The sequence below is a fragment of the Schistocerca cancellata genome, chromosome 3 (assembly GCF_023864275.1).
Source record: "Schistocerca cancellata isolate TAMUIC-IGC-003103 chromosome 3, iqSchCanc2.1, whole genome shotgun sequence".
In the NCBI taxonomy this organism is placed as follows: Eukaryota; Metazoa; Arthropoda; class Insecta; order Orthoptera; family Acrididae; genus Schistocerca; species Schistocerca cancellata.
The window spans coordinates 273,967,635-273,982,642 of NC_064628.1; the positions used below are offsets into that span (position 1 = coordinate 273,967,635).

Genomic DNA, 15,008 nt, shown 5'->3' on the forward strand with positions numbered 1-15,008 from the left:
AAGTTATAAAAGTAGCCTCCTCCCATACACACTTCAGTGCATTACGAGCTGTGGATGGGAAAGCTCAGAAATAGCAATCCCATCACAAGTCTTAACTGCAAAGGGCCAGTGCCCCATTCAGGAACTCAAAAGCGTACTTGCAGTACTCAATCTAGCGTCGAAAACAGGACGGATTGCCGGAATACAACATGAGCAAGAAACAGGAACAAGAGAAAATGGGTTAATTAAGTTCGGAAAGCTGCAGCTAATGCGCTAGAAGAAGGGAAACTTGATGAATCGAAGAGTTTTCCAAAGAGTTAAAGTGATATTAAACAGATACAATAAAGATCAGACTTAAGTTATGGGAGACCACAATGCTAGAAACGGAAATATACCAACTCCAAAAATAGTAGGCGGATTTGGAGAAAATTTGTTAATGAAAATGGCAAATACTCAGAGATTTTTCCACCATTATTAATTTAAAAATTATCAATAATTTCTTTAGAAAAGGAAACATACACAAATTTCCGTGGTCAGCAAGAGGATGTTGATCTGTTATAGATTATATAATAATATATGATGGATTGAGTTTATCGAGGAGTGGATATTGGATGAGATAACCTCTAATTCGTCTCTATAATTCATATCTATGCAAAACGAAGAAAACAATTAAGGATCAAAACGAAGAACAAGTTCTTAAAGATTATCCTTTAGAAGACTGTAGCATAAGAGACCTCTGTCAAAGGCGGATGACAAAGGAGACTTGGAAGAAGAATGCAAAAACTTAAAAACAGCCGTGTTTAAGATAGGTAAGAGTTTCTGGAGAAGAAAAGGAAATGCAGGAAACGTAGAGGAGTAACAGTTTGGACGCCAGAGATGGAAAAAGCAATTAAAGAAAAACAATAAGCTTTCAAGATCTACTTAAAAAATCCAACTAATGAGAAATGTAATGAATATAAAGAGAAGAGAAATAATGCGAAGTACATAACTCAAAAATGGCACGTAGAATCATGGGGACTATTATTAGCAATATAGTGCATGATCTACATGGCAGACAAACTGTCGTTCATAAAGTGATGAAATTACTCATCAGACAAGAAAATGATCGTATACGTGTTAATAATATAGTAGAGAAACTGTGGTATGATGGACATTACCTGAACTAAATGACCAAAAGGTCTGGACGATACTGATATGAGGGAACACTGAGCTCCAAAAGCCACAGAAATAGGGAAGCCACTGGTTTAGATGAAATTACTATGGAACTGCCGAAATATGGAGGGCTATGCCTGCCTTTCAGAATTCTTCACAAATTTAATCAATGTTGGAGAAATAAGAAGGCAACAAAAGATTGGCTGAGAGCCAAAGCAATATCTCTCTTTAAAAAAATGCGATAAAATAAACGTAGTACCTTTACAGCCTCCTGGATTCAGCCTATAAATTATATGCCAAAATCCATTATATGCAAAAATAAATTATATGCCAAATAAATTATATGCCAAAATATTTCAAAACTTAAACGTATCATGGAGAAGTTAATATCTGAAGAACAATCAGGTGTTAGAAAATGGCGATCAACTATTGACGATGTTTTTAGACTGCGACAAGTTATAGAAAAGAGATGACAGTTCAGTAAGGAAACCCATCTCGCTTTTGTGGATTTTGAGAAAGCTTTCGATAATGTTAGTAGAGAAAGCCTATGAAATATCATGGCTGAACGAGGTCACTCTGATTACAGAGAATTTAGATGACCTTCAGATGGGAATCTATAAGTTGCATAAAATAGCCTCAAATTACAACCCAACATTTTAGCTAGATAAAACGGAAGTACAATGACATTTCATGGCAGGCAATTAGTAAGATCTAAATTAGTTTTGAATAATAAAATCTTGGAGCAAGTGAAACCTTTTAAACGTCCAGGATTTGTAAGTGCTCGACTAAATCGGTAGCTTAATAAGGTCAGTCAATGAAGAGAAAAATTGGTCGAATGTGGGAAATAATTCGCGCAATAACAAATTATGTTACAGTGGTAGGGGGCAGTGCCATGAACAACATACTATAAATCCTGACCAGTGGGAGCTGAGTGTGGGAATAGGCGTGCGTTTGTAGGTAACTTCTGTACGTTTTTCTTGAATAACAATAAAACTATGGCCTTTAGTGAAAACATATCCCACTCTTACATTACATTTCCTACAGTAAGATCCTGTGCATTTTTTCCGTAGGACTGATAGTTTGCGATTAGCGAGTGAGGCAATTTGAAAATCTCGTGCCTGGTTTCTGAAGGCTAGATAGAACAGTGCGGGTTTCATAAAATGGAATCGACAGGCGTAGGTAAATCACCCTGTGTGTTAGTTACAATAAGTAAGTGTTCTTTTATCTGGACTAATATTGTGTAGCTGGGACAGAACTCTTATATTCCCGCCGTCTTTGGAACCCAACCTTATCCCCGTGGTAGAAACTATGGAGTGACCATTGTACTACTTTGGTAGTCTGTGTGCACATTAACAGTGTGTTAACAAAATAATGAAAAGGCTTAATCGGCTGACATCTTGACTTCTTAAAATCGTGATTCCAAATGAAAATACAGACATAACTATTGATGGTGCCTTGAATACAGGGTGTTCGAAAATTCCTGGTACAGATTTCTAGGACTTGTAGAGAGGAGTGGGCACATAACATTTTGAGCAGGAATCCGTGCTCGGGAATGTACCGTTTCCGTGCTACAAGCGTTTGAACACATATTTGCTAGGTAGGTATGCAGCAAGGTAGTCATGGTGGGAGGTGCTTACGTTGGAACTGTCCTACGTCTATGACGTGGTTCGATCCTCATTTATGTGTCTGTGAGTGCTTGAGCAACATGGTTGAGTACATGTTTGCAAAATACACCGACAAGATCCTTCTGAATGGTGAACTACACGATAGTGAAAGACCTGCTCGTTGTCTTTATCAATATCTTTCTCCATAACATCCGACTTCATCGCATACCCTTTCCGGCACAAACGCGTAACGGCTTCGAGAAAGGTTACCTTCACCGTCAGCAGGCGTGACTGCGGTACTCCAAGGGGAAGCCCCACACCCGAAATGGAGGAGGCCGCACTGCATCGCGTTGAAGACAAACCGTAAACGAGTGCAACACCCCTTTCTTTGGCTATAAGTGAGTTGAATTGTAAAATGAATAATGTACTAGTTCATGCCAAATTAATTACTTGCACAAGTGGTCGCGTTACCAACACGTTTTCAAATGGTTGTAGCGAGGAAACTGTACGTTTCCGAACATGGGTTCCAATTCAAAATACGGGCTGATCAAAAAGTCAGTATAAATTAGAAAACTTAATAAACCACGGATCAATGTAGATAGAGAGGTTAAAAATTGACACACATGCTTGGAATGACATGGGTTTTTATTAGAACAAAAAAAAAAAAAAAAAAACAGAGTTCACAAAATGTCCGAAGATGGCGCTGGACAGAAAAACTGCTATCGTGACGGGTGAGAGGTATGTTACAGAATCGCATCACCCCAGCCTGGCTGATAAACACCTGCTGGAACGTACGATGTTTATGCAGGATGGCGCTCCACCCCATATTGCTAGACGCGTGAAAGATCCCCTGCGCGCGTCGTTTGGTGATGATCGTGCGCTCAACTGCCACTTTCGTCATGCTTGGCCTCCCAGGTCCCCAGACCTCAGTCCGTGCGATTATTGGCTTTGGGGTTACCTGAAGTCGCAAGTGTATCGTGATCGACCGACATCTCTAGGGATGCTGAAAGACAACATCCGAGGCCAATGCCTCACCATAACCCCGGACATGCTTTACAGTGCTGTTCACAACATTATTCCTCAACTACCGCTATTGTTGACGAATGATGGTGGACATATTGAGCATTTCCTGTAAAGAACATCATCTTTGCTTTGTCTTACTATGTTACGCTGATTATTGCTATTCTGATCAGATGAAGCGCCATCTGTCGGACATTTTTGAGCGTTTGTATTTTTTTGGTTCTAATAAAACGCCATGTCATTCCAAGCATGTGTGTCAATTTGTACCTCTCTATCTACATTATTCCGTGATTGATTCAGTTTTCAAATTTATACTGACTTTTTGATCACCCGGTACTATCCGCTCACTCTCCTGCACAACACCTAGAAGATTGTAACGGGAATTTCCTAACACCTTGTGTATTGAAGGACTGACAGTACAGCATTTTTAATAAATACTGAAAGAGTAAAGGCCCCATATGTACTGGCCGTGTCAGGAAAGACACCGGCTCGGTGACTTGAAAGCAGAGATTTCCGGACACCGTGAGCTCGAGGAAGGCCTACCTTCGTCCCTAGGGATGGGTATCCCAATTGTCTGGCAAAGGTGGTGTCCACAAATCTCCGTGTCCCCATTTCTCAGTCACTCTCCGGCACCCGGTACACTCGCCTCGGCTGCTGGTGTTGCTCGTAGCAGCCTGTACAGCCCACACACACACGCACACACACAAAACCAGTGGCCCACCTGTGGCGCCTCTCGATGCGGGCTCCGGACCGCCGCAGACCTATGGTGGAGCCGTCGGAGCCCCGCCGCGCCGCCCACGCACCGCCAGGGCTCGCAGCGCGCCGCCCCCAGCCGCCGCGGCCGCCGGCACAGCGGCAGAGGATGCGCGTGAAGGCGAACCTGTCAGGCAAACACCACCTGCTCCAGCAGACGCCACAACTGAAATTCTCCCCACCCCTCCTCCACCATCATTACCGACCCCTTCGACTGGGTCACTGTCCGCAGCCATGAAGGTGGTGAATACAGATAATATTGAAAAAAAAAGAACATTGATGAATATCTGTCAGAACCCAAATCTTATCAACCAATTTGTCTTCTAAATTCACTGTCTATGGTCGAGGAACGACTCCCTTACGATCGGGTTCAAGCGCCCACAGTGCTCAGATACCTTAGCCAACATCAGTTCCGATGTATTTATTTAATTAACCCGATCACATTAGGGCCTTAAGGTCCTCTCTTACATCTCACCATTGTTTCACACATACAGTATTTTATTCATCACACTTACCTAAGAAATAACAATAATTACAATAAGAAAAACAGTAGCAAAATAAATTGAGCATCTATGAACTTACAGCATGCTGCATGTGAAAAGTAGATTCGCAATTTTTTTTTTTAAATTTCTTGATGATACCTACACTACTGGCAATTAAAATTGCTACACCAACAAGAAATGCAGATGATAAACGGGTATTCATTGGACAAATATATTATACTAGAACTGACACGTGGTTATATTTTCACGCAATTTGGGTGCATAGATCCTGAGAAATCAGTACCCAGAACAACCACCTCTGGCCGTAATAACGGCCTTGATACGCCTGCGCATTGAGTCAAACAGAGCTTGGATGGCGTGTACAGGTACAGTTACCCTTTCAGCTTCAACACGATACCACAGTTCATCAAGAGTAGTGACTGGCATATTGTGACGAGCCAGTTGCTCGGCCACCGTTGACCAGACGTTACCAATTGGTGAGAGATCTGGAGAATGTGCTGCCTAGGGCAGCAGTTGAACATTTTCTGTGTCCAGAAAGGCCCGTACAGGGCCTGAAACGTGCGGTCGTGCATTATCCTCCTGAAATGTAGGGTTAAGCAGGGATCGAATGAAGAGTAGAGCCACGGTTCGTAATACATCTGAAATGTCCACTGTTTCAAAGTGCCGTCAAAGCGAAAAAGAGGTAATCGAGACGTATAACCAATGGCACGCCATACCATCACGCTGGGTGATACGCCAGTATTGCGATGACGAATACACGCTTTCAATGTGCGTTCACCGCGATGTCGCCAAACACGGATGCGACCATCATGATGCTGTAAACAGAACCTGGATTCATCCGAAAAAGTTACGTTTTGCCATTCGTGCACCCAGGTTCGTCGTTGAGTACACCATCGCAGGCGCTCCTGTCTGTGATGCAGCGTCAAGGGTAACCGCAGCCATGGTCTCCAAGCTGATAGTCCATGCTGCTGCAAACGTCGTCGAACTGTTCGAGTAGATGGTTGTTGTCTTGCAAACGTCCTCATCTGTTGACTCAGGGATCGAGACGTGGCTGCACGATCCGTTACAGCCATGCGGATAAGATGACTGTCATCTCGACTGCTAGTGATATGAGGCCGTTGGGATCCAGCACGGCGTTCCGTATTACCCTCCAGAACCCACCGATTCCATATTCTGCTAACAGTCATTGTATCTCGATCAACGCGAGCAGCGATGTCGCAATACGATAAACCACAATCGCTAGAGGCTTCAATCCGACCTTTATCAAAGTCGGAAACGTGATGGTACGCATTTCTCCTCGTTACACGAAGCATCACAACAACGTTTCACCAGGCAACGCCGGTCAACTGCTTTTTGTGTATGAGAAATCGGTTGGAAACTTTCCCGATGTCAGTACGTTGTAGGTGTCGCCACCGGCGCCAACCTTGTGTGAATGCTCTGAAAAGCTGATCAATTTGCATATCACAGCATCTTCTTCCTGTCGGTTGAATTTCGCGTCTGTAGCACGTCATCTTCGTGGTGTAGCAATTTTAATGGCCAGTAGTGTAGTTTCGGACACCTGTGTCCATTTTCAAACCATCCGTGTCGTAAGCATCACCTTACTCTTACGATAAGAGTTGTTTGAAATTTGACACAGGTGTTCGAAACCAGATACCATCAAGAGAAAAAAAAGCTGTCACTATTAATACTAATAAAAACAATAATAATACGAGGGGCGTTGCATAAGTAATTCTACAGTTTTCTTTCTTGCCCGATTTTGGTTAGAATATGTTGAACTTGTTGTAGGACATCGTGCAATATTCTCCCTTCAACCCCTATAGTTTCATGAAGTTCCTACAGGTGGCGGCGCTATACGTAGCTTTCAAAATGACGTCTGTAACAGAATTGCTTTCCTACCAGAGAGCTGAGTTTCTCTTCAGCGCCCCTTGTAATAATAATAATGATAGTAATAATAATAATGATAGTTGCAGATGTAACAACAACTTATAGATATTTTCCGATATAGCGTATTTCCCGAGGACTACCACCTTAACGTTGGTGGAGAGGTTTGTATCAGTGATCCACTAAGCTACACTGGCAGGAGCTATACACCCGGTAGGGTCATCCATGCAAGGCAGGTCAGTTGGTGAGATTACAAACAAAGAGTAGTCCCCCCAGCGGGTTCCCGTCTTGGGATTATGTGAGTGGCAACCACATGGGGCCTTACCTGTGTCTGACATTACTTCCACTTACTTGTGAAAACAGAAGAAGCCTTTCTTTCCTATCGGCCTCCCTTGGCCAACATAATCTTTCATCCCCAATGGTATTAGGTTTCGAGGCCTGGGGGTGTCTTTCATTTCTCTTTTCTATTTTCCAACAATCAAAGCTTTGCAAAGGACCCCAGAGTCTGCTCAGGCTGCCAGTTCCTGTTTGCAGAAACAAAACTGTGGGAAAGGTCCACTGAAATTTGGGAAATCAGTCAGACCTAAGGACTCTGCCAACAAACCCTACTCCCACATCCTAGAAGGCATGAGTCGCGAGACCCCTAGACAATGTATGACACACAACAGATACAGGCTACAAAGGCAATTGGAGGAGATGAAAGACCAACTTATTTCCGGCGCCTTTAAATAACCGGAACATATCGGCTAAAGGAGATAACCCAGAAAGAAAATCCTGGTCTTCCTAGAAGGGAGTTGAGCAGATGGCTGGTAACCAACTCTCAGAAGACACAGACTACTCCTAGTACCCAAACGATCCTCGGAAACAAGAAGGTATCAAAGGTAAATGACAAGGCTATGAAAAAGGACAAACGAAAATGGATAAATGGACACATCAAAGTAGCAACTTGGAATGCGAGAGGAATTTTCCAAAAGGAGGTAGAACTAGTAAATATACTAAGCGACATGAATATCGATGCTGTAGCACTCACATAAACTAAAAAGAACTTAAGAGGAAATAAATATGTAGGGGCTTACATTATGTTCTGTAGTGGTGTTGAACAACATAAAAGAGCAAGCAAAGGTGTAACACTAATCCTGCATAAAAAATGGGAAAAAGACATTCAAGATTGTACATAGATAAGTGAAAGAATACTTACAGTCATGTTGAAACTGATAAGGGATAACGCCAACTTTATCAGTGTATAAGCATCTGAAGAAGGGAAAAAAGACGAGTCTGAAGGCTTATACGAAGAACTGCAGAAGACTCTGAGTAAATACAGTGCTACTGGTCAGATTATTATGATGGGTGATTTCAATGCAGAATAGGAAATATCCCAGTAACAAACGTTATAAGTCAGTTTGGAGAACCCATGTGTAATGAAAATGGAAAATTACTAAGAGATTTTGCCACTTAAAACAATTTAAAAATCACAAACTCACTTTTTAAGAAAAAGAATGTACACAAGTATACTTGGGCCAGCAGAGGTCTTAGATCAATAATTGACTACATCTTAGTAAATGATAAGCTAGCGGACCAAGTAAGGGATACGAGAGTTTATAGAGAACAAGAAATAGGATCAGATCATTTCTTACTAATCTCAAGAACAGATCATTTTACAAAATGGAAGAAAATAACTAAACAAGTAACAAACCAACAAGATTTTTTTATAAGGTATACTTGCTTGAAGAGGACAGTATCAGACACCTGTACCAAAGGAAATTTAATGAAGAACTAGCAAACTTAAAAACTAAAGACAATATAGAAGAAGAATGGCAAACTCTGAAGAATACTGTATGCAGAGTAGCAGGAGAAGCTCTCGGTAAAAAGAGAAGAATACGGAAAAGAAAAGGCCTAAAAATTTTGAATGAGGGTATAATGAAAGCTGTCAAAGAAAAACAGGATGCATATATAAAATACTTAAGCAACCCCACTATTGAGAACAAACAATACTATAAGGAGAAAAGAAATAAAGGTAAATGCGTAGCAAGAAAAGCACATCAGGATCACTGGGATAGGTTTATTTCTAATATCGAACATGATATCCACGGAAGACAACAAATGGCATAGAAGGTTTTAAAAACCTTAAACACAACAGAAAGAGAGAAGATACAAATAAATAGTACTGAAGAAGAACAGTGGATAAATCATTACAGCGAATTGTGCTATGATTATACAGCACAAGAAACTAAAATTTAATATTTAGACGAGAAAGGATTAGATGAAAGACAGTCTGACAAATAAACATCTGCACTAACATCACTTAAGAACAGAAAAGCAACAGGAAAAGACGGCATTAGTGCTGAATTATTAAAATATGGAGGAATGGTGCTACACCAACGACTGCTACATCTCTTAAACGAATGTTAGAAGAAGAAGAGTATTCCCAAAGATTGGAAAACAGCTACAGTGATATCTATTTTAAAAAAGGAGATAAAAGTTTATACTGTAATTACAGAGGAATAAGTTTACTGGACTCAGCATACAAGGTGTATGCTAAGATTTTAAATACAAGACTTACAAACATAGCAGAAGCAGTACTGCATGAGGAATTAATTGGTTTTAGGAAAGGACGCTCCACAATAGATGCAGTTTTTATTCGACAGCAAATAATACAAAAACGGAGAGAGTATAATAAAGAAACACATATTGCTTTTATTGACTTTAAAAAAGCTCTTGACAACGTCAAAAGACAGAAACTTTGGGAAATGATGATGAATAGCGGATATACAAAGCATCTAGTAAACGCGATAAAAAGTTTATATCAAGACACAAATACCGATAGAACAACTAAAGAGATACCAAATAAGAAAAGGGTACGACAAGGCTGCTGCATTTGTCTAACTTTGTTCAACATCTGTTTTAATGAAATAATACATATACGGAATTCAGAATTTCAGAAATGCATCTACCTAGATAGGAACATTCTTTTAAATAATTTGCTATATGCTGATGATGCAGTGATCCTAGCAGATAAAGATGACCTTCGGAAAGGAATCTACTTACTAAAACAAATAAGTCCAAAATTAAACATTGAAATTTCAAAAGAAAGGACTAAGACAATGGCCTTCGTGGTGAAAGAACGAATCAGAACCAAAATAGTGACAGATCAGAAGATTTTAGGGCAAGTAAACCATTTCAATTACCTCGGACGTGAAATGACATATGGTTACAGCAGAGATATTGAAATTAAGCTTAGTAAATCCAGCCGCATATGTGGAAAAATTAACAAAAACTTAAAAAACAAAACCAGCAAAAACAAATTAAATCTTACAAAACTGTTGCAGATCCCACACCGCTCTATGGAAGTGAGACCTGGGTGATTACCAAGAAGCAAGAAATCTGGATTCAGGCACAAGAAATTAAATTCTTTGGAGGTGCTAAGGGTTGCACGAGAGAAGACAGGCTAAGAAATCAAGATATTAGAGGAGAACTGCAAATCTTTAGCCTCAATGATAAAATTAGAGATAACAGAAGAAAATGGAACGAATTTCTGCAAAGAATGGAGAGTGAGAGACTTCCCTTAAGGCAAGAAATTATAAGTGCCATGGGAGAAGAGGGACAGAGGAAGACCCCGACTGAAATGGGTACCGTAACAAGAAATTCCTGCCTAATACCTGAAGAGAAGATGAAGATGAAGCGTCGGTTTCGTTCTTCATCAACAAACCTAATCTAATATTATTAAGGATTTGCTTTTTCAATGGATGATGGCGTAAGGACACAGAAATTGAGGATCAAGGTGAAGTCAACACTTATCAATAAATAGCTGACAAACCCGGCATTGCCTGGGTATTCGTTTTGCCAAATTTCCTGTTAGAAATAAAAACAAAAAAAATTAACTATGTTTATAGTGAAGTATCGAAACAAATTCATTTTCATCTATTCGTTGAAACACCTTTGAAATTATGAAGCAGTAGTACAAAAAATACGAATAATGTACAAATGTTGAAGTACAGCATCCAAATTAAGAAATATGACCCTGGACAGTTACTGTACGCTGCTTCACGGCTATCGTTTTCGCCCAAAGCCGTTTGCACTTCGCAGTTGAAAGCTCTCAAAAGCGCTACCGGATGTCAGGGATTTCCTTAACCTGACTCGACAGTAGTAGTGTTTTATTAGTAAAGAGTAAATGTATTAACACTCCATGCATGATGTGGCGTTTTACCATGTTTTCCAGTGTTGATGACATATGTCCTAATCTAAGTGTCAATACAATTTTGTAGATACATTCAGCGGCGTATGTGGATACTATCTGCAATATTTATTGAGAATGTGGTTGGTAGCAAAGGGGACATAAATTTAAAAGTCATACATGATGTGGCAGTTTTTCACGCATCTAATTGTTTATGAAGTATCTGTGAACTGTGTGGTATCTTAACGCACTTTTGTAGGTGCATTTAGCGACGTATGTGGATACTACCTTAGAAGTTTACTCAGAATACAGTTAGTGGCACAGAAGTAACTCATTTAAGGCGTCGTGTATGAGGCGGGTGTTTCTCACGCATGTCATTATTTATGACGTCGTATCTCCTGAACTGTGGTGTACAGGTGGTTCTTACCTCCTCCTCTCCCCCCCCCCCCCCTAGCGATTCTTGCCTGGCACTATAGTATAGGCTCTTCAGTCCCGACGTAGACATATGTGCACATCAGGTCTTTGTAGCGTCATCCTGCCAAGTTTCGTTTTACAGAATTGACACCTGATGTGCACGACTGTGCACATCATGCGGTCTTTGCTTTTGCCACTAGGTCGCGCGCAAGTCACTTTTGGCTGGTTTTCTCGCATCCTGAAACTTCCGATCTTAAGGATAGCGTGATCTGCGACACGCGAGAAAGGTAAATTCACTTTCAACATTAGTTTTTTTTAATTGAATTGCTGTTTTGAGCATATCCTGCTCCAAACAAGACATCAAGGAAGTGATATGTGCATGCATTTAAAAAGATAATTTCGAATTTTTACAAATATCGACTGTTGAATTTGAAGTACACATTTGTGTACATCAGGTCTTAGCTAAGACTGATCTCACTGCCAAATCGTAATTTAAAACGTAATCTAAATTAAAATCTGAAAGTTCAGCTACTAATACGGTAGACTAGGCGGAAAGTCGTTGTGGGTGTTACGGGTAGCATGATGGACATGTAATCTATAGGTCCTGGGTACTAATCTCAGTAAAAGATCTAAAATTTTTAATTTTGTTATTAGGTTCACTTTCATTTCCTTATCAATTACTTCAACAGTTACCTTCACTTTATTTAATTTTCACTTCTCAGATCTGACAGACGCTGAAATTATGAAACTACTTGAGACGAGCGACTTGAGTACCTTGTCAGATGAAGGCGAGGATTCTGTTGATGAACTTCCAACTCCACCTGAACGTATTGGTGTGCCACTATTAATTCATGGATTATGTAGAAAAGGTGTTGCCAAAAGAAGGGATACCAAAACAAAAGTGGATGTCTTTCATTAACTTCAGAATTCACTTGGCCCACCACTTGGTGAAGTCTTCAAAAGTTGTAGACTCGCTGGAACTATCGAAAGAAATTTCTCCGAGTGTAACACAGGAGAATGTCAGCAGTTATGATGAAGATGAGGGGCACCAAACCACACAAAACAAAGATGAATTGTGCCAAAGCCAACTAGAGAAAGCAAATGTGACAGGTCTGGCCACCTTCCTGAATATATTGAGAGTACTTTTGCCTCAAGGTGTCGGCTACCAGAATTCAAGTCACGTTGTCGCATAATGTGTGAAAAGTGCAAAGTTTATTTGTGCATATTAAAAAACAATTGTTTTGCTAAATTCCATAAACATTAGAAGTAGTGTGTTCATAAAATGTAATGTGTACATAAAAAGGAGAAGTAATGTGAACATTTTTCATTGTAAATAAAAATATGAAAATACTACGAGATCTGCATTTCTTTCTCTGTTAAGACCCAATATACACATATGTGTACACACAATTATTCGAACATTATTTAAAATAAAATTTCAAAATTTGTTTTTTTGTGCTACTTTGAGATCAATTGCACCAAAAAAAGTGACTGAAATATCTTTTCCATTCTTTGTTTATGTTCGGGACCGAAGAGAATAGGTACAAAGTTTGCTTGAAATCGCTCTAGTGGTTTGGGAGGAAACGTGCAAAACACATACACCATTTTTGATCGTATGTATGGATTTCTCCTTCGGAGAATTGCTCTATTGACGGCTCGCGCACCTGAAGTCCCTGGAGAAGAGCGCGTATATGCAGGGGTTGATGGCGGAGTTGCAGTAGCCGAGCCAGAAGAGCACGGAGAAGACCGGCGCCGGGATGCACTCGGCGTCGGTGCAGAAGGCGCGCACCACGTACATCGTGAAGAACGGCAGCCAGCACACGATGAAGCCGCCCACAATGATCCCCAGCGTCTTCGCAGCCTTCGTCTCCATGCGGAACCGCTTCACCTGCAACGAGAGACGATATCACGTTTATAGACAAAAGTCTACATTAGGCTACGTTCTGTGTGGGCCCTAATTTGGCGTAATACTGAGAATATCATGGAAATCTTTCGATACGTTAATATATGCCATTCAAAGAGAATGCGTAATTGAAAGGTTATGTTAGACCCAAAAAGTATCCGAAACATTAACGGTAGAACCTCTAACGGTCGCTCAATCTAAGCTAACTTTATGCATAAGAAGTCAGAATTCAAATACAAGGTGCATTCAAGTTCTAAGGCCTCCGATTTTTTTTTCTCCGGACTGGAAAGAGATAGAAACATGCGCATTGTTTTAAAATGAGGCCGCGTTCTTTGTCAATATTTCCTAGAGATGGTAGCACCGTACGGCAGATGGAATGTTACCGCCAGCAGCGAGAATGAGAACTGTTTTAAATACTTAAAATGACGACATTTTCCTTACTTGAACAGCGTGCAATCATTTGTTTTCTGAATTTGCGTGGTGTGAAACCAATTGAAATTCATAGACAGTCGAAGGAGACATGTGGTGATGGAGTTATGGATGTGTCGAAAGTGCGTTCGTGGGTGCGACAGTTTAATGAAGGCAGAACATCGTGTGACAACAAACCGAAACAGCATTGGGCTCGCACAAGCCGGTCTGACGACATGATCGAGAAAGTGGAGAGAATTGTTTTGGGGGATCGCCGAATGACTGTTGAACAGATCGCCTCCAGAGTTGGAATTTCTGTGCGTTCTGTGCACACAATCCTGCATGAAGACCTGAAAATGCGAAAAGTGTCATCCAGGTGTGTGCCACGAATGCTGACGGACGACCACATGGCTGCCCGTGTGGCATGTTGCCAAGCGATGTTCAGCCGCAACGACAGCATGAATGGGACTTTCTTTTCGTCGGTTGTGACAATGGATGAGACGTGGATGCCATTTTTCAATCCAGAAACAAAGCGCCAGTCAGCTCAATGGAAGCACACAGATTCACCGCCACCAAAAAAATTTCGGGTAACCGCCAGTGCTGAAAAAATGATGGTGTCCATGTTCTGGGACAGCGAGGGCGTAATCCTTACCCATTGCGTTCCAAAGGGCACTACGGTAACAGGTGCGTCCTACGAAAATGTTTTGAAGAACAAATTCCTTCCTGCACTGCAACAAAAATGTCTAGGAAGGGCTGCGCGTGTGCTGTTTCACCAAGACAACGCACCCGCACATCGAGCTAACGTTACGCAACAGTTTCTTCGGGATAACAACTTTGAAGTGATTCCTCATGCTCCCTACTCACCTGACCTGGCTCCTAGTGACTTTTGGCTTTTTCCAACAATGAAAGACACTCTCCGTGGCCGCACATTCACCAGCCGTGCTGCTATTGCCTCAGCGATTTTCCAGTGGTTAAAACAGACTCCTAAAGAAGCCTTCGCCGCTGCCATGGAATCATGGCGTCAGCGTTGTGAAAAATGTGTACGTCTGCAGGGCGATTACGTCGAGAAGTAACGCCAGTTTCATCGATTTCGGGTGAGTAGTTAATTAGAAAAAAAATCGGAGGCCTTAGAACTTGAATGCACCACGTAGTGCTCAGTGTTGTTTCCTAACATGGCTGTCTTTAACTGCTTTACTTTTATGTACTATTAAAACTGAAAA

General features: G+C 41.1%; 1 protein-coding gene across 1 annotated transcript in view; it reads right to left on the reverse strand.

Moving 5' to 3' along the window:
- Window positions 1-1,392: 1,392 nt before the first annotated feature.
- The window catches only part of LOC126176255 (octopamine receptor Oamb-like), a 356,106-nt gene continuing 342,490 nt past the window's right edge, over window positions 1,393-15,008 (reverse strand). The window contains exons 5-7 of the mRNA XM_049923401.1: window positions 13,142-13,365; window positions 4,557-4,635; window positions 1,393-1,413 (exon numbers count right to left, since the gene is read on the reverse strand). Coding sequence (XP_049779358.1) covers window positions 1,393-1,413; window positions 4,557-4,635; window positions 13,142-13,365 — 324 coding nt within the window. The remainder of the gene's footprint in view (window positions 1,414-4,556; window positions 4,636-13,141; window positions 13,366-15,008) is intronic.